At 33.1% G+C, this 19,786-nt stretch overlaps 1 protein-coding gene across 1 annotated transcript; it reads right to left on the reverse strand.

Annotated features, from left to right (window-relative positions):
• Positions 1-1,596: 1,596 nt before the first annotated feature.
• LOC133184106 (carboxypeptidase E-like) lies at positions 1,597-19,459 on the reverse strand. Its single transcript, XM_061318959.1, has 9 exons — positions 19,098-19,459; positions 17,669-17,874; positions 13,699-13,857; positions 12,415-12,584; positions 8,276-8,418; positions 7,746-7,885; positions 7,401-7,515; positions 2,478-2,731; positions 1,597-2,144 (listed from the first exon to the last, which is right to left on the reverse strand). Exons 1-9 carry the CDS (start codon positions 19,333-19,335, stop codon positions 2,058-2,060), a joined length of 1,512 nt encoding a protein of 503 aa, XP_061174943.1. The 5' UTR covers positions 19,336-19,459; the 3' UTR covers positions 1,597-2,057.
• Between the last annotated feature and the right edge of the window lie 327 nt (positions 19,460-19,786).

A 19,786-nucleotide genomic window follows, 5' to 3' on the forward strand; every position in this document is an offset into this window, starting at 1 on the left:
TGTAAAGCATTTCTGTGTTGTGGCTGTATCACTTTGGGTAGTGTTCATTATATGTTATAGTGGTAAGATGCAAGAATAATCAGAGTGAAATGAAAATCACTGATTTCAGTGTCACTAATAATCAAAAGTGATACAACCACATCAAGAACAGGGACCTTTCAGATAAAACAACAAATGTGTAAACAACAACAACAAAAAGGATTTCTATCTCTGACAGATACTTTGACATTCTGATAATGGTCTTGAATTATACATGTATAAATCGGTAACCTGGACTTAGAACGGAGCTGATTTATAACCTCTCTGCCAATTACTAGGCTGTATCATTCTACAGTACATTCAGTTATTTACGGATCTTGAAGAATAATTGCGTAGAATTAGGCTTAACTATCACAACACAAAATTAAACATATAGTACAAAATCTTTAATGCCTTACATTAAATTCTTACTGGAAAAAATATTGAACATTTCATTCAATTCAGAAAAAAAGAATGCAGTGTCATTGGTCCCTCATTTTTTACTATCTCAAATATTTTAAAAAACATTAAAATTGTAAGAAATGCATTTATCTACAAAAATTTAAAAGCTGGAGGTACATGTTTTAAGACCAAAATACACAGCCCTGAGGATGTACATGTATTGCACTATAGCACTGCAAGTCACAAATATCAGATATGGATAATTTTTTTACTTAATCTCAAAGAAATACGCTTACTGTAAATGGTGTTTTTTTTTACATGCTGTAAATTTTACCTTACCGGTAATTTTTATGCATTCCATAAATTCATACAGAGTTATTGTGTAAATTTCATAAGAATAATAAGATTTTATATATCCCATCACAATGCCTAACAGTTTAATTATAAATATTTCACAAAGTCAATTTTTTTTAAACAGATTAATCAAGTATATACATGTATATTAACAATTTATTTTCCACAGTTTTCCATCATTGCACTTTATTCCACACTAAATTTTGTAAATGTGTCTAGCAACACTATTTCAGAGCTCCCGACATCATATGAAAAACTGTAAGGAGGAGGTCCAGAGGCCACTTAGCCCCCCCCCCCAATCCCCCCCCCGATCGATAGATATTTTGAGTTTAATTACTTTCAAATGATCTAGATTGCAAGTTAGCATAAAAAGACATTGACAATACAAGCAAGTGCTGTTAGGACTATGACTTTTGTATTATAATGGTGAAAACTGCAGGTGCATGGACAGCTATGAAAGCGTAACCTTCTCCAAAATCATAAGGATTGGCATCTCTGCTGTTTCTCACTTGTGACCTTGCCATGTTAATACTTGATGTTATTTGACCTTTCATCACAGAGTAAAGTGTCAGATAACTGAGCCCATAGTTTTAGTACTAAAAATGTCAATACACTGTTTTTGAAACCTTGAGAGAAACAGTCTGGAAAATTACCCTAATCTGACAAGTAAATCTACACTTTATAATAATTGAAAACATACATGTACAACTCTTTTAAGTGCTCAAAAGCAGGTATTTTTTGGCTTCAAATTATATATATATATATATATATATATATATATATATATATATATATATATATATATATATATATATATATATATATATATATATATTCTGATTTCAATTTTTTAACAGCATTCACTCTGATGAATACAGAAAACATGACCTTTGATTAACTTAAAAATTTACAGCAGTAAAAATAATGCATTATACAGTAGGTTTTTGTAGATATTGATATATCAATGGAAAAATAACTGCCTCAACTTGTCATACAACTGGGATCAAATTTTGCTATCCTCTTCTTGAAAATATATAAATATATAAAAATACCATTTGTGTTTATATCCTACAACAATGAAGATTTAGCCATCATAAAATGTTTGTTAAAAACAAGAATAATTTCCCACTCATAAAACTGTTTACAACTCGGGGGATATTGTTAACAGGTTAAGAAGATCTTTTTAAATGTTGCATTTAATTTACTTTTTTTTGGTCCAGTGTTTATTGTAAGTGAATGCTACCACCACCTTGACTGATGATGGAGATTTCAGACAGATAACATTAAATTCCAATGACAGGTCTCAGGATCCTCTTCAGGTAGTCGTACAGTTGGTAATCATTGGTGTTGTAAACATAGTCACCATATATCTGAAAGACATAAAAACTGAATAAGACAACTTAATTCTTCTTGACATCCATATTAAGAAAAATTCTGCAATTCTCAAGAAACATTATGAAATACAGCAAAACTTATCTGGACACCACTGGTTCCATGGAAATTTGTAGAATTAGACATTTTAAACAACAGAACAGGCAAGATTTTTATGTCCAGATTAGACAAGTATTTCTGTAATAATATACTGCACCACCAGACCAGTAGAAATACTTGCGCACTGCTTAATTTAATCAGAATGACTTATGAAAAAGAAATGCTGTAAAAAAAAAATTCAAGCTGAAGAAGTTCATGAAGTGTGGTCTCACCCTATCATACAGAGAGTCTTGGAGTTTCTGCTCCATCCCGCCATCCAAGTCCAATTGCCTGCTGGGAACACAGTCATTGCGTCTCTCTGGCTCCTTACTGGAGGAAGGCGTCAGGTTAAAATCCACCACCTGAGCTTCTTTCATGTGTTTATTTGACACAGTAACGCAACGCTCTTCAGGATAGTATCCATCAGCAACAACTCTGATTTTGTAGTCTCCATTCATGAGTAAGCGATAGTAGTCTCCTAGCTTTCCTGCAATAAACAATGTATATTACAATTCCAAAACAAGGTCAATGGAAGTAATTATTGTATAATGTAAATAAATTGATTTTGGATAATCAAAATTCACAATTTTGATGTGCAAAATCAAAAAAAAATATCAAAAAATTTGTCATCTTAAGGACATTGGCAAGTCACAGTTATCTGGAGAAAAAAAGTTTAATTCACGGGTTTTTTCACTTATAAAACTGTGACCGAGAGTGATCTCCCATGTAGAATTCTCTACACAGTGAAAACGAATAAAGCATATGTTACAGCGGTAAATAGAAGCATGTGTGCTTCCTTGAATGGGTAGAATCATCTCTGCAGCAAGAAAGAAAAGCAGTGGTGGCTTTGTTTGACATTGTACTCAAGGGACAGACAGTCAACAAAGCATTATTTATCATAGCTATGCTGGGAAGGGCAAAGATGTGACAAATGCTGAGAACAATTTCTAGGTCTTGCGAATGAAGCACTATTTAGTAAATATGAACAAAAATTAAAAACAAATCCATGCCAATATTTTTATAACAATTATGTTTCCAATAAAGTAGATTACATTATAGAAACAGTCCATCAGTCTCTTTACCATTATGAATAAAGTGCCCCGCCACAGCATGATACGCCCGTCAAATATTGTTCAATTATCACAAACATTTTAGAGTGCAAGAAAATCAAGTCAACCTTGATACACAGATTTCCATGATTTTTCCATTCCTTATAATATTTGTTTATACATTTCCTGTGGTGTAGGCATGAATTATAACAAATATTACATTATAGATCGTCAACTGGTTGTGTTAGAGCTTGACAAATGCCCATCTGCAGCCCCCCCCCCCCCCCCCCCCTTTTCATATTTGTGAGACATGATGCTCTGAAATTTGTTAGTTGATATTTTCAAAAAATTAAATAAAAATATCATATTATTCAATATGAATTTATCTTGACAACTTAATCTATACCAAATTAATTTTAAAATAAAAGACTGGCCATCAAATGAAATATGCTATAAACTGACCAGCAGTTCTTCTGTTTAATTCCCAAAGGATACAGAAAAGAAGTGCTTGATCAGATATGCTCTAACAGAAATGATTGAGACAGCTAGCCTTCCTACACTGAACTCATTAATTAATCTTTTACTGGATGCATGTCCACTCATTACTCCCAAGGGATGAATGGCCATATCTGCGCTATCTGCTTTGTAGTGCAATTAAAATGCATATTTATGTCATACTGAAATTAAATTTGAAAACAAAGATTTTTTTTTCAATTTGTTACAAAGATTTATAAAAAGAAAAAAAAATGTAATCTTGATGCAACATTTTTAATAAGGTTTCTGCTTGACTCTTACATTTGTAGGGACTAATCTACCATAATTAAAACTTTTTTTTTGAAATACTTGATTTTTTTTTTTAAGACTCAATGTCAGACTGGTTTTAAGCTGCAATTCATATGGAGAACCAGCATGCTAATTCCAATATCACCCCCCCCCTTCCGAGTATAATTAGTTTTAATTAATTAGTTTAATATAAGATATCAAATTAGTTTAAATAATACATATAATACAATATCAAATTAGTTTTAATTACTTTTCACCAAATTCATTTTAAAAGTTAGGCTAGCCCACAAAAACTATGTAATCCAACATGGCTGATTCCTCTGCCCAATTCCCAAGAGATATAGATAACACCTGCTTGATCAGAGATGCTCTACCAGTTAGCTCCTCACACTAAACTCATTAATTTCTCTCTAATTTGACATGCAATTTTCTGTTATCAAAATTCTCCTTGACCAGTGCTTGATAATTACACCCATGGGAGAGGTGGAATTTCTCTTGTAACATTATATTTGTTATAGATTGCTGTAAAGTATATAATGAAAAAAATAAGTATTTTCTTGATTTTAACATTTTTTTAATAAGGATACTGCAACACTTTTACATTTTTGGGGATTGTGTAATATAATAGTAAAAAGACAGTTTTTTTTAAAATCTCACTTAAATTAAAGGTCACAGTGACCTTGAAATAGGTCGCGACACACCTTCTACCTAAGATGAATAAACTGGCCAAGTTTGATGATTCTAAGTCTAATAGTTTTCTAGTTATGAGCCGGACAGGATTTTTCCATATTTGGTCATAGCATCTTAATTAAAGGTCAGAACGACCTACTTTTTGTGCGCGACACACCGTCTACCCAAGAAGTATCAGCTGACAAAGTTTGATAATCCTAGGCCTAATAGTATTAAAGTTATGAGCCGGACACGAGAAAAGCTAACAGACAGACAGACGGACGGACATGAACGCCATAACATAATACGTCCTGTCTAAAGACGGGCGTATAATAATAATAGAATCTAAGGGAAGTAACTCAAAAACAAAGAACGGTGCTGGTATATCTGTGTCTTGTTTCTATATTTGCATTTTCAGCCAAAATATATAGATGTCATAGGAAACGAGGATACAATAATTTATATAAAACATAAGCTTTATGAGATAAATGAGTTTTGGAGAAATCTTATGGTGAAAAATTATATAAGTCCTTTTTATCAACATTGTACATAGGAAATGCATTGAGAATTGTAAAAACATTGATTTGACAAAATCTAAAAGGGAAGGATGACTTGGTGGGTTAAATGTATGAGAATATAACATGTTAAGTGCCATAACACCTACTCAAAGAGTTCTTGAAAAATTCTATACGAACGCCAGGAACCTTGCCAAAGTCCTTAAATGATTAACATACTATTTTAAAATTTTCAAAGCTACACAGTATCTTTGACATCTTCAGCTGGGGATAACCATATAGTCTCATAAATCTTAAAAACACAGGGGAGCTTCATTTATCCGGATGCTTTGGTTCTAAGTCAGAATCATCGGGATAGGTGAAGCATCCGAATGACGGAATTGCCTCAATTTCAGCAATATGACGACCTTTTGTACCACTGACAATAGTGAATGATGCTATATTATCTGCATTATATTAATAAGTTTTATTGTATTAAATACTGTAATATACATAAGCACCTGTCAGGAAGAGATTTGAATTTACCCCAACAAACTGACAATAAACCTAGAGAACATTTATTCATACTAAATCTGACATAATTGCACACATGCTCATCTTCTGAGCGATATTGCATTAGTAATCATTTAAATTTGATTCAAGTTATTGATTGAATGTGATTTTTTTTATAAATTATCATCAACATTTACTGATTTAGACTAGAAAAAACATGTTTGATAAATGTGCATAAAGAACGACATTATAAAGCTCTGCAGAGTCAGGTCTATAAACAGCAATAAATAAAATCAATGTTAAAAATGTATTCTAACTGTAAATATTTTGCCATTACAAATAACCTATAGAATTTTAAGATTATTTCAATACAGAAGTGTAATTATTTCACACATGTCCGAGAAGAGTAGTCATATGCGTGCATCTCAAAAACAACCAATAATTAATCTCGCAGCTAGTCAATGTAGCAGGTCAAGGTTGATTGACTTTTTAAACCAAAACAGCCAGGCCAGTGTGTTTACAACACTTAACATCCAGCTCAGACAAGTTGAAAGACCAGTTAAAAAACAAGAGGTCTGTGAGCCAATGCTCACTAATAATACCCCCGCTCTGATGTAAATACACAAGTTCATTTATGGACAGACACAGGGATAAACAGGAAGTTGACATCAGATTCGTACAAAAATAAATTCCACCAAATGACATGCCTAAACGAAGAGTGTGCTGAACTCTTAAGCATCTGCGATAAGTAGATGCTGTGAAAACTGTGACCAAAATTTGTTATGTATGGTACAGACAGACACAGGGATAAACAGGAAGTTGACATCGGATTCGCACAAAAATGAATCCCACCATATGGCATGCCTAAACAAAGAGTGTGCTAAAATTTCAAGCATCTGCGATGAGTAATTGCTGAGAAAACTGCAACCAAAATTTGTTATGTACGGTACAGACAGATGCACAGATAAACAGTAAGTTGACATCAGATTCGCACAAAAATGAATCCCACCATATGACATGCCTAAACAAAGAGTGTGCTAAAATTTCAATCAATGTGATGAGTAGTTGCTGAGAAAACTGCGATGAAAATTTGTAACGGACAGACAGACAGGCACACAAGGGTAAAACAGTATACCCCCCTCTCATCCGGAGCGGGGGTATAATTACTGTCTGCATAAGTATACCAAAATATGACATAAAAAAGCATTTCATGGTAAAAAAAAAAAAATGATCGTCTGGATCTGGCCCTGGGGCCATAAAACATAGACAAGCTCCCTTTTGATCTCAGTCTCACTTTTCCGCTATTAATTCCTTTGATAAAAGTGAGACTGTGATCAAAGGTGAGCTCGTCTAAGTTTAATGGCCCCAGGGCCTGGAACAGGGAATTCTGGATAAACGAGACAAAATAATGCTAATATTTCCATTCCCAAGAAAAATCATCCAGTAGCTAAAGCGTTCGGATATCTGGTGTCTAGATAACTGAAGGTGCACTAGCTGTATTAGGAAAACTGAGCAGAATTAGGGAGGTGATTGGTATTGTACTCAGGTGTAATTTTTATCAGCTTGAACTTGTTGGTATGATATGATAATGAATACAATAAGGCTGTGAACAGACTTTCTGCTGGTAATTATGAACTCTGTCTCTTACCTGAGAGGACATCATGCTTTATCGGTGATCCTGATGTCATATTTATCACCTTGATAGTAGCATTAGGAACTTTCTTCCCATTGGACTCAACTACACCCTTGATACCAATATGTACCTGATTCAAGTAGTAAAGATGAAATACTATAGATAAACAGTCAATATATTCATATTATTCATTTTCTGAAAAAAAAAATGATTTGAATACTGGTAGAAAATGATTTGATGTATGGGGACAATTTGTGTTAAACCAATTTGTACATGCAATATACATGTAGATAAAGGTTTATCAATATTAAACTTTTTTTAATGTATAAGAAGACTTAAATGAATGTATGACTGTGACACCTGAAACATGTAATTAACGAGAGCCTCTCTATTGTCCTCCCAATACTTCTTTTCCTCTTTAGGGTACGGGAATTTGTTACATCCTAGTTCCAGTGTGATCTCAAAGCAGTTTGTGGCCAGGTAATTAAAATCTTGCATTCCTATGACAAGAACAGTTTTAATAAGATTATTTTTTGACATTTAACAAGAAGAATATAACTACTATTATACTACACAAATCTTGTTACTTTCATACATGAAGAAATGGTGAAACAAGAGGATTTCCTAATACCGGTAGTAAAATACCTAGGTCCAATGTAGGTCCATCCACTTATTGAAAGGGAAAGATACTTAAAAAATGTCCTAAATTCAGAGTAGGGGGAACTTTGTATGGAAAAGTTGTGGAATTGTTATAATCAAAAACTTACCCTTAATATATCAATATTCCCCCCCCCCCCTTCCAATTATTTTCTTTGATTTTTTAATGAATGAGCAACTCTAATGAACTTGATTCTATCAACAACTAAATACTGTTCTTATGTATAACATACCCCCAGCAACAGAGTACCACTTTGCACCATTGGTAATTCCATCCTTGAATTCTGGCAGATCTTGATCACCTGACATGTCACATGGTGTACGCATTGGATCTGACATGGATGGGTGAAACTTTGAATAGGATTTTGCCAAATATCTACAAAATTATGTGAATAAAAAATAAGAGATATGATGAAAATGAAAGGTCTCACAGGAAAAATGGTGATGCTAAGTGCAAAAGATGTTAAAATACTTGATAGTTGACATAACAAATTGTAAAATACTGGATGACTCACACTGAAAAAAAATCAAGAAATAATAAAAAGTTAATATCACAAAGTACAGAATGGAAGGTATGTGCAGATTTGATGAATCAAACTTAGAAAATTGAAATGCATATATCCGGTACAAATTAATAGGAAGGTCACATCATACAACATGATAGAAAAGATGATGATATGAATCAAAAGTCATATACATGTACATATACTAGAAATATGTCCATAGGACATATGTGAACAAATGTCTGAAAAGATTGCTGAAAATGTCTTGAACAGTTTCTTTGAAACTAAAGTAAATGTAAAATGAGGAAAAGTGAAGTCAAGGTCATAAGAATAGTCAAGATCAGAAAATAATGGCACAATTGAATGGCTCTTACCAATTTTGTATCAGTGTATGAAGTCTGATTAAAATATCTTAAAGGGTTTTTATCAAGTATCTAAATGTTTTAAAAATGAAACACTATTATATTCTTGAAACATATAATTATCGTTTAATTATGAAATAACTTTAAAAACAGTCATAATTAGGCTATAAAACACCCGTAATATAGAGATCTCGAAGTAAAAATCTCCACTAATTAGATAGGGGTCATGTGGTACTGAAACGTCATAGGTGTCAGTGGTCAATTAGAACTCGTAAAGCTTATCGTGAAAAAAATGTATCAAATAGATTTTGACGTTAATAATATACACTACACAACAAGGTCGGTGGAAATTTTGACATTGACGATATTCTTTTAGTTATAGACGGTCTACTTTTTATGTATGACTGTCTAGCAGAGAGAAATAACCAAGAAAAAATGCCGACAATAGGAGAGGACACCGAAGACAAAGCCGTTGACAATTCGGGACTTCCGACTAAATAGAATGAGTAACTAAAGTTGGACTTCATAAATATTTATAAATATCTGAATTTCTTCAACTTCTTCATTGTTGTAATAAACTGAATATAAATATTCTGTCTGTTCCAGTGAATATCATGTACTAGAAATGACATTTCTTCAACACTGTTCAATGGTGCCGTATGCCATTACGATGGTGCCGTATGCCATTACGAAGTTCACAACATTCCTACTAGCATGTACTAGATTCTGTGCGACTTTAAAAATGCGTGTTGGGTATTTTTTTTTCATTTTAAAAAGGTACCATGTCCTTAAAATATTTTATAGTACAGAAAAAAAATTGTGATCGGGCATAAACAATTGCTTTGAATGGAGACAAAGCCCTTGCGTTTGCAGAAAAAAGGCCCCCCTTTCACTTCTCGACCAAGTCAAGGAAATGTGGAAAAAAAGTCTTCCTTAAACCTTTCTTGTGCACATTTGTGCATCCTAAAGCCACAAATTATATCTTACTAGCTGTCAATTATCCAATTATCACTTCTTTATTTACAAACAAGTTTAATAGACACAACGAATGAGCCGTTTTGTATACACAATAAGTACTTTATCAGGATTGACACCTATGACGTCAGAGCAATGGCGCATAGCATCGGCGATAAAAAAAATATGCAAATTGAGAAATTCAAACTTTGAATTGCTGAAACATCAACAATATTAATTTTCTAGCAAAGATTTTTAAATATATGATTTAAAAACATTTAAACTTTGTCTTAACAAAAAATTTTGAGACGTGATAAAAATCTTTGAAACTAAGGTCAATGCAAGTTGAGGAATAATGAGGTCAAGATTAGAGGGAAGATCAAGTCAGAAACTTTTGACATATGTCAATAGTTCTCATCAATATGTATTAGAGAATAAGTTTCCATAAAATATCTTGAATAGTCTCTTTGACACTGAGCTAAACACAAAATGAACCAGAAAGTTTCTGTTGAGACTGCAGCTCTACTAGTCTGTACGTTTAACAAAGGAAAAGTAGCACTTGGATTTGAAACTTTGCAACATGCAGCAATAAATTAATAGAATTATGTATCTAAATGTAGTCTACTTGCATGCCAAGTTATATTTAAATCAGACCAAAACTGGAGGAGGAGTAGCATTTGAAAGTATTTCACAGAAATTTCTATTTTAAGTAGTGGTGTTCCAATCATCAATTATAATCGAAAATCAGTCGATTGCTGGCATAATTCAAGCGCTCAATTACAAAATTTTTATTCTGATTAATCAGTTTATTAATTTTTTAAACAAGCGTAATAGTTTTTAAGCTAAATATTCCAGCTGCAACTTATACATCTATTAACTTATTTGGGTATCATAATGGCCAGACAGTCAGAATTGTATCCATACCTGGGTAACAAAGCACATTCCCAGGTATAGATGCCCATTTTATATCTGTACAGTGTATAAAGAAAAATTAAAGAAAAACAGATACACACTTAATAAAACACTCAGATGATATCCATTTATTCTTATTCAGCAAAATAAACAACAAATACATATTATGTGCAGAAAGTAGTCATTTACCCATTCTTACCATTTAATTAACTAACTAAAATTGAGAGACTTTGTAAATGTCTGATTATAATTGATAATTAGTTACATAGAGTAACCCGATCATCGATTATGAAATTCTTACTGATTCCCATCACTAATTTTAAGTAACCATGGCAACACAATTCTTTGAAATTAAAAACCGATATACACTATTATGTACCTTAGTGTAGTCTACTTGTGTGCCAAGTTATATTGAAATCAGACCAAAACTGTATGAGGAGTAGTGTTTTAAAGGAATTTCACATAAATTTCTATTTTCAGTAACTATGGCACCACTGTTCATTGAAATCAAAAACCGATGCTCTAAATTATGTATTTTGTGTCGTCTACTTGTATGTCAAAAATATAATAAAATCAGACCAAAACTGTAGGAGGAGTAACATTTTAAAGGAATTTCACAGATATTTCTATCTTTAGTAACCATGGCAACACTGTTCATTGAAATCAAAAACCGATCCTCTATATTATGTATCTTAGTGTAGTCTACCTGTGTGCCAAGTTATATTGAAATCAGACCAAAACTGTAGGAAGAGTAGCATTTTAAATGAATTTCACAGAAAGTTCTATTTTTATTAACCATAGCAACACCTTTCATCAAAATCAAAAACTGATGCTCTAAATTATGTATCTTAGTGTAGTCTACCTGTGTGCCAAGTTATATTGAAATCAGACCAAAACTGTAGGAAGAGTAGCATTTTAAATGAATTTCACAGAAAGTTCTATTTTTAGTAACCATGGCAAAACCATTCATCAAAATCAAAAACCGATGCATTAAATTATGTACCTTAGTATAGTCTACTTTTATGCCAAGTTATACTGAAATCAGACTAAAACTGTAGGAGGAGTAGCGTTTTGAAAAATTGTTTACAGACAGAAGGACGACGGACAACTTACTATCGCATAATGGCATAAGCTAAAAATGGAGTCAAGATCATAGAAAAAGTCAAGGTCAGAAAATTACACTGTTGAATACCTCTTATCACTATGTATTAAAGAATGAATTCTGATAAAAATATTTTGAGCTGTCTTTGAAACTGAGCTAAATTGCAAAGTGTGACAGACGGAAGAATGTAAGGACAGAATGGAAGACAGAAATGACAAATAAACACTATAATTTGCAAGGCATAACAAAGTAAAACATTTATTTCAATCTTATAGTTCCAGAATATTGTACCAGTCACTTTCTTGGATAGGTAAAAGTACTGGATAACTGGCTCTGCCAAAACAAAATTTTCTCAAATTTCAAATAAAATTTTTACTCAAGTTTGAAAATTACTTAGGAGACACTTTTCTTAATACCTGTACCACTACATAAATACCAAGGAAATAACATAATTGAAAATTTTTGATGACACAGACAGACACTTAAAAAATAAGTTTCCCTTGCTCATGATGACTTGAAAGCTGCAAGCCTACAGTTACCTGAAGAGAACATCATCAGGAGAGGCTGAATACTGGGAGGTCTTGCTGTAATCACGAGATTCATCATAAGGGTAATTGGCCACCAAGTCTCCTCCATGGAGGTTAGAGGATAACACAAATGGAATAGAATATAACCACTTAATCACTGCTCTTGTCTCTGGAGCAAGATGCTGTAAAGAGAGTCAGCTATACATGTATAACCATGTAAAAATTTCATTAGGTATTTTAATTTTGTTGATAAATGTAAATGAATTTTATAGTGACAGATTTTAAACCCACTTAGAGTTTATTCTAAGCATTCAAGTTCTGCTGGTTCATGGTAGAATTGTTATGTATGCTGCATTATTCCTACATGTAAATAAAGTTTACAAAAAGTTTCATCGAAAAAACTCTTTTGAGCAAAGTTTAAAACCACATGTGTTTTATTTATTTTCTCATGTGTTTGTCTAAATGTTGTTAACTGATTGGTCAGAAGAATCGGAACCATGTTTATTCTATGTATTTATAGCAATTTAAGGTTATCATTCTTGACTTCCCTTTATAGAAATCATCCAGACCTGTTCTAGAGTTCTAGAGCTAAAGTTATGACCAAAGTTAAAACTTCTAGGTCAAGGTCATAAAGTCAAAATTACTATGTTTTTTTTCTGAAAGCTGTTGTCACAAGGAATGTACATGTACATAAAATATGAAAGCCTCATCTTCTCTCATTCAAAAGTTACGATCAATGTTAAAAATTTTTGAAAAGTACTGTAGGTTAAATTTCAAGGTCAAGATCTTGAGGTCCAAACCACCGTACATTTGGAAAGGTCTTGTCACAGGTAATGTACATATCAAATATGAAAGCCCTATCTTCTCTAATTCAAAGTTATCATCAATGTTAATATTTTTGAAAAGTACGTCAAACTTCAAGGTCACAGGGTCAAAAATCATAATATATTTGGAAATAAATTTCTTGTAACAGGTAATGTACATGTGAAATATGAAAGCCCTATCAAAGTTGACCAAGGTTAAAGTTTTGTGACAGACAGAGAGACTGACAGACAAATAAGATTTAATGTCCTCTCGCTTTCTCAAAAGTGGGGGGATAATAAGGCAAAATCTATAGAAAGATTAGCATCTTGAAGTTATTTTGAAAGTTATTCTATATTCAGTAACCACAACAGCATTGTTCATCAAAATTAAAAATGCATACAAGTACATGTATATGAGTGTGTACTTCTATCAACCGTAGTCTTTTCTTGAATAATTTTTCATTAAAAATGACAAAAGCAAGCAAATTCTTACCGGTGTGCTAAGAGCTTTATTCAGTGTCATTATGTGATTGTTTAGTCCATCCTTCAGTTTCTCATATTTGTATTCCAACTTGTCTACTTCCGGAAAGTTTCTGTTCAAATCCACATTGTTGGCATTAGCTCTGCCATCCAACCATGGCTTCTTTCCATTCTGAAGAAGACAAAAACTTTAATTTTGATTTAGTAAAACTCAGAGGAAATGAAAGAACCACATTAAAAAGGCCTATTCAGATCTTCAAAAGTTTGAAACTGTTAATCTAACTGACATAGGGCTTGAAATAATTGATGGCCTGCTAGTCTGGGGCAAGTGAATTTTCAATCTGGGCTAGTACATTGCAGAGGGCATGTGCCCTTTGCGTCAGTGTATTTTTATGCATAACAATATCCATTCACAGTCGGGCAGGTGAACTTGAAAGGGTTGTGTGTCCAAGTTCTGTCGTTTCTTGTTTTGTTAAGTTGTACTGTTAAGTAACGCAATATAGACAAAATATTACTATTATTATTATGGTTTAGGGCCAGTCTTTTTTAAAATCTACTGGCCCAGTGGGACTGTGAAAGTACTAAGTTGACCAGTAAAAATTTAAGGTAATAGCCCAAGTGACCAGTGAAAAACAAAATATTTCTAGCCCTGCTGATGATACATCATATACAAGAAAATTGTCAAAAGAAACATGATAATTATATGTCTCTCACTATGCCTACATTTATGTTAACTTTATACAAGTGCAGACACAAGATCTGGCATACAAATTAGCATTTGTATTCAGAGCCCTTGTGTGGTGACCTAATCATAAATGGCTTATGGGCTTAAATGGTTATCTAAGTATTACTTCTATTTCAAACCAGAAGTCTCTGATGAGACTGTAGCTCTACTGGTTTGTACAGTACTTATAACAAAGGAAGAGAAAAGTAGCACTTGGACAACAGCAATAAATAGAATAATGATCCATACCATGATGGTTTAATCACTTTTTGTGTCAAGATTTATTGCAATCAGACTAAAACTGTAAGAGGAGTAGCTTTTTGAAAGAATTTTCAAGAAATTTCTATTTTTAGTAACCATGGCAACATCATTCATCAAAATCAAAAAATGAAGAAGACAATTGTGTATAAGAGTATAGTCTATTTGCATGCTAAGTTATATTAAAATCAGACCAAACTGTAGAAAAAGTATCTTTTTTAAAGTCAGCAATTTTTTGCTATCCATTGGGAATGGGTCCGGTACCAATTCAATTGGAATAATAGTGTCAAAAAAAGAATAAATGGGAATTTTCTGTCATGTCAACAAATGAAATTTATTTCATGTTTATTCTAACCTCATTATTAACTAGAAATCTGACCAGTCAGCAAGGGCCCCGCCGAGGGGTAGAAATATAAGGGTGCAGATTAGGGGATGAGAATTTTACTTGATTACAAAAATTTAAAAATATATAAAGATTGATGGATTGATTGTATGTTGTTTAACGTCCCTCTCGAGAATTTTTTCACTCATATGGAGACGCCACCATTACCGGTGGAGAGCTGCAAATTTTGTCCTATACTCTGCACTTACGGCCAATGAGCAGTGAGGGATCTTTTTCGTGCCAGCACCTACTGCGACACGGGACCTCGGTTTATACGGTCTCATCCGAAGGACCGGTCTCCACGTCCCACAGTGGGATTCGAACCCGCGACGTAATGATCAACTCCTTACTTCGCGTCTCTAGAGCAGACGCTCTAACCACTGTGCCACGCGGGCGACAATATATAAAGAAGAATAAGCAACAGCAACTGCTAAAACATCCAACAACCTGTAAATAGTATCCTTGTATTTACATAAGGCAGTAAAAAACATCATTTCTATAATAACTCAATTAAATGTATATTTAAAGAAGAATGAAGCATGTGTTTTCTAAAATGCCAGTCTTCAGTGAATGCAAATATCACCCAGGCTTGACCTTAACTTCAAAACAAACAACAGGTGCAGACAAAGGTGTTAATCAATCTTAAAGTGACAGAAAGATAACCCTCTAAAATTTTCTGCAACCAGCAAGATAATCAAACCCAGGGGATTAATTATACTGCTCTCTCAACCTTTCCTTATAAGTTTACAATAAGAACTTTTTCAGCAATGATAGAATGAGGTTATTATCTGAATACTTGTTAAAATAAATAGTATGCTTGAATTTACATAAGGCAAAAAGAAAAAAATAAAATAATAATAAAAAAGATATCTTTATCTATATCTTGTTTTTAGAATTCAATAAAATCATAACTCATTGTGTATTTTACCAAAATAAAGTATGAACATTATTTCAATCCACATTTCAGAGAATGTAAACATCATGCAGAATTGACCTTAACTTCAAAACAAACTACGTTTGCAGACAGAGGTGTTAATTAATCTCAATGTGGCAGATAAAGATAAATGCTTTGGATTTTTTTCAAGAGGAGAGTTAATTAATCCCAAGAGACTCATTGCAGCCTTTCCTAGTTTACAATAGGAACATTCTCAGCAGTTATCTCTCTTTGCCAATTCACTCTTATATAAAGTTAAGGAATCTACCCCACCACCCCAGCTCCAAACCAGACGACACAGAGAACCAAACTTAGCATCAAAATATGTCTTACTGCCTATTCAACCAACAAACAAAATTTGAAGTTAATTGGTCAACCCTAAAATAAGTTATTAGAAAAAAACAGAAAATTTGTAGACGGAAGAATGACAGACGGACAGACAGACAGATAGACAGATAGACAGACAGTGATTACTATAGGGCACCCGCAAATCCTTGTGGGGCCCTAATTAATTCACACTTTAAAGAATAATCAACAAGTCTTCATTGTTTTACATATTAATGTCCCTTATTCTCATATTGTCATGCTTTAAAGTTGTCAAAAATGTAAAGACAGTAGGATGACTATGCTGTCAACAACATGCATCCTGTCATATTACCACTGATCTCTACATTTTTTTATTGCAATCAGACTAAAGCTGTAGGAGGAGTAGCTTTTTGAATGTATTTCACAGAAATTTCTACTTTTAGTAACCATGGCAACATCATTCATCGATATCAAAAACTGATAAAAACAATTATGTCCCTTAGTGTAGTCTACTTGTGTGTCAAGTTATATTATAATCAGACCAAAATTGTAGGAGGAGTAGTGTTTTGAAAAATTGTTAATAGACAGAGAGATGGACATACAGACAGCTAGATGGACAACAGACACCTTACTATTGCATAAGCTCTTCTGGTCTCTGACCAGTAGAGCTAAAAATGATTAAAATGTGTTGTAATGCCATTCTTTTCTTCCCATTATCCAAATATTCCCTTATAGGATTTCAATAAATAAAAGAAACAGTCTAAAAATATACATTATTGAACAGCTGTGAATTTTTTGTTTACTTATTTGACCCTGTTTCAAGTAAGAAATATAACTCATACAGTTCAATAAGCATTGCAAAATGTTTTCTGCCCTAAAAGGCCTTGTACATTTTTTTTCCACATAGATTTGTTTTTTTTCTTTTATCCTTTGTTACCATTTTTTATCTACATAACACTCTAAAAAGTCTTAAAAGAATTTTTGTTTTTAAATGGCATTGCTTCCAGAAGAAATCTACAAAGGATGTATAAATGCTTGCATGTCAACTTTGTTGTTCTTGAATTTCAAATACCCTGGTACTTGTAGCGTAAAAAAGCATAGGTGCCTAATCATTTGCTAAAATAAAATAAAATTTCAAACATTTGTGTGCCTTGCTATGTTGAAATTCTTCAACAACTAACTTGCTGTCATTAGTATCTTAATTAAACATACAGAACACAAAAAGGCTATGCACCTCAGTTCCTCCGAAGAGGCTAAGCAACACAGCAAATCAGTGAGTATATGTGTACTTATTGTAACTACAATTTATCATTTAAGTTTTCATTATTAGTGATAATAAGTACAGACCTCCTATAATCATCTTTACAGTATCATTTTACCTTTCTTGGGCGTGAGTTAGCTAACTCCCAGCCGTCAGGGTTCATGGATGGCATTATGTGAATACGGGTTTTCTGTAACAACCATGTGACTTCTTTATTCTTCTCTCTGTAACCCTGACACAAATAAGCTACAAGGGCCAGTAGCACCTCTCTACTGACTACCTCATTTCCATGCATGTTCCCAACATATTTAAATTCAGGCTTTCCTGGAAAACACAAATATATTATCATAAAAGATCACACAAACTTATTCCGTTATATTCATAATAATTTTCATGTATAATAGATAGCAACAATTCACAATTGGACTGAATTTTTTTTCTCTTTTTTTTTTTTTTTTGAAAAAGATTGTTCCCATTAGGTCTTTGGCTCTGAAAAATATATTGAAAATTACATTTCTCTTTATCGTGTTCTTGGCAAATGAATATGTATTTATGTTATAATTGCAGATAAATGAAACCCCTTTACTGTGGTCACCAAATTAAAGTCCATAATTTCAATAATCCTAAATTACTGAATATTGAGGCTTTTTGTCAACTTTATAAACCATAGCCCTCTTGTTCTTGAAGATGTCTTATATCAGACCATTAAATAGTGAAGATCTGGAGATTTAGTACATCAGAGACCCTACTTAATAAATGTGTCAAAAATCGTAAAAGTGGGTAACTTGGGAGAGTTGGCAGGCTTGTATATTTCTGTGTACAACTTTGTTCCCCCAAGTCTGGCTCCTGTCCCTGTTCTACAAGTCTAGTACATGTATATAATTTTAAAGCAACTGATTTTGACTTGAAAGTTTATTCCTAATGGAGATTATAATGGAGGTGGATTCAAAATATACCACATGGTTATCTAGATAGAATGTTCTATTGTTAAAATGATATTGTCCTACGGGCACGGTTTAACAATAGAATTCGTTCCTTGTATTGGCAATGTAGCAAAATAAACACAGGCGATAACTCAAACTCTGTGCATTTTCTATGAACAATCCAGAGAGTTCCAAATGTCAACATGGTATTAAATCTGAAGTGAGGAAAAAACGTTGAGAAAATGAGTTGAATTTTCGTATTTATATGGATTATTTTTTAGGTTAAAAGGCATATACATCTCAAAAAGGTTTGTTATGATTAATTTGGCAGTTATTTTCAGTGCAACTCCTTTTGTATTCTTCAAAATCATTTCGGAGGGGATCCGCTTGCAAGTATATGGGACATATTCTAACATAACTATGGTGAGGGCTTGTCCCGAGACACAGTTAGATTATTTTAACTAATGGTTATCAAGATACTTTGGTTACATTTCAGCTCAATGCTTATGTTTTCATGCTTAATAAGCCAAGCCTCATCCTCACCCCCCCCCCCCCCCCCAATCTTTCCAGGATGTTATTCAAGACCTATTCAGATACATTTACGAGGAATGCAGTAACACATACCCACAACGTGTGTCCCTGGTGTATCTGCAGTAAATTCTATCACTACAAGATCTCTTCCTTCAACTGTCTTTTCATCCAAACTGTAAATACGGCTGATATCTGGACATAATTTGTTGGTCTCGTTTAACAACGTCAAAACACTATTGTACCCATGATCTCCAAAATTAAAGTTCTTCAATTCAAATGCCCGACAAAAGACAACCCCAAGACCGAAAAATACAGCAGCAAATAGCCGCATGTCCCTATCCTTTTTCCCTAAAATATGTCCGAGACAGTTATAATTCTACTGTTCCAATAATTTATGATTAAAAATCGATTATTCGCGTCATGTTTGACGTAAACAGCTTCTCGGAAAAAAATAGCTCGTACATTAATGGTTTGGCTTCCGGTTAGAGATGTACATCAACTGTTTCGAGTTTATCCTGCAGACACGACTCTTGGTGGATTCAGGGAAAGGAGATGTCAGATGGGCGAACATAGCGTGCAGAAGATACATAAAAATCATGTTCAATTTGTGAATTTAGTATTTAATGTAAAGTTAATCATTATTGGAATTTATGAAATTATGATAAACAACATGCCAAGAAAAAGTACGCATTCTAGTTTTAGAGCAAACTCAATAACAGCGGAATTAGCGTTAATCTGTGATTTTTCCCCAGGGAGATGTGCGCAAGGTAATTAGTGTCAGC

Source organism: Saccostrea echinata, unplaced genomic scaffold (genome assembly GCF_033153115.1).
Source record: "Saccostrea echinata isolate AGI-Se365-2 ecotype Australia unplaced genomic scaffold, CSIRO_AGI_Sech_v1 ptg000010l, whole genome shotgun sequence".
Classification (NCBI taxonomy): domain Eukaryota; kingdom Metazoa; phylum Mollusca; class Bivalvia; order Ostreida; family Ostreidae; genus Saccostrea; species Saccostrea echinata.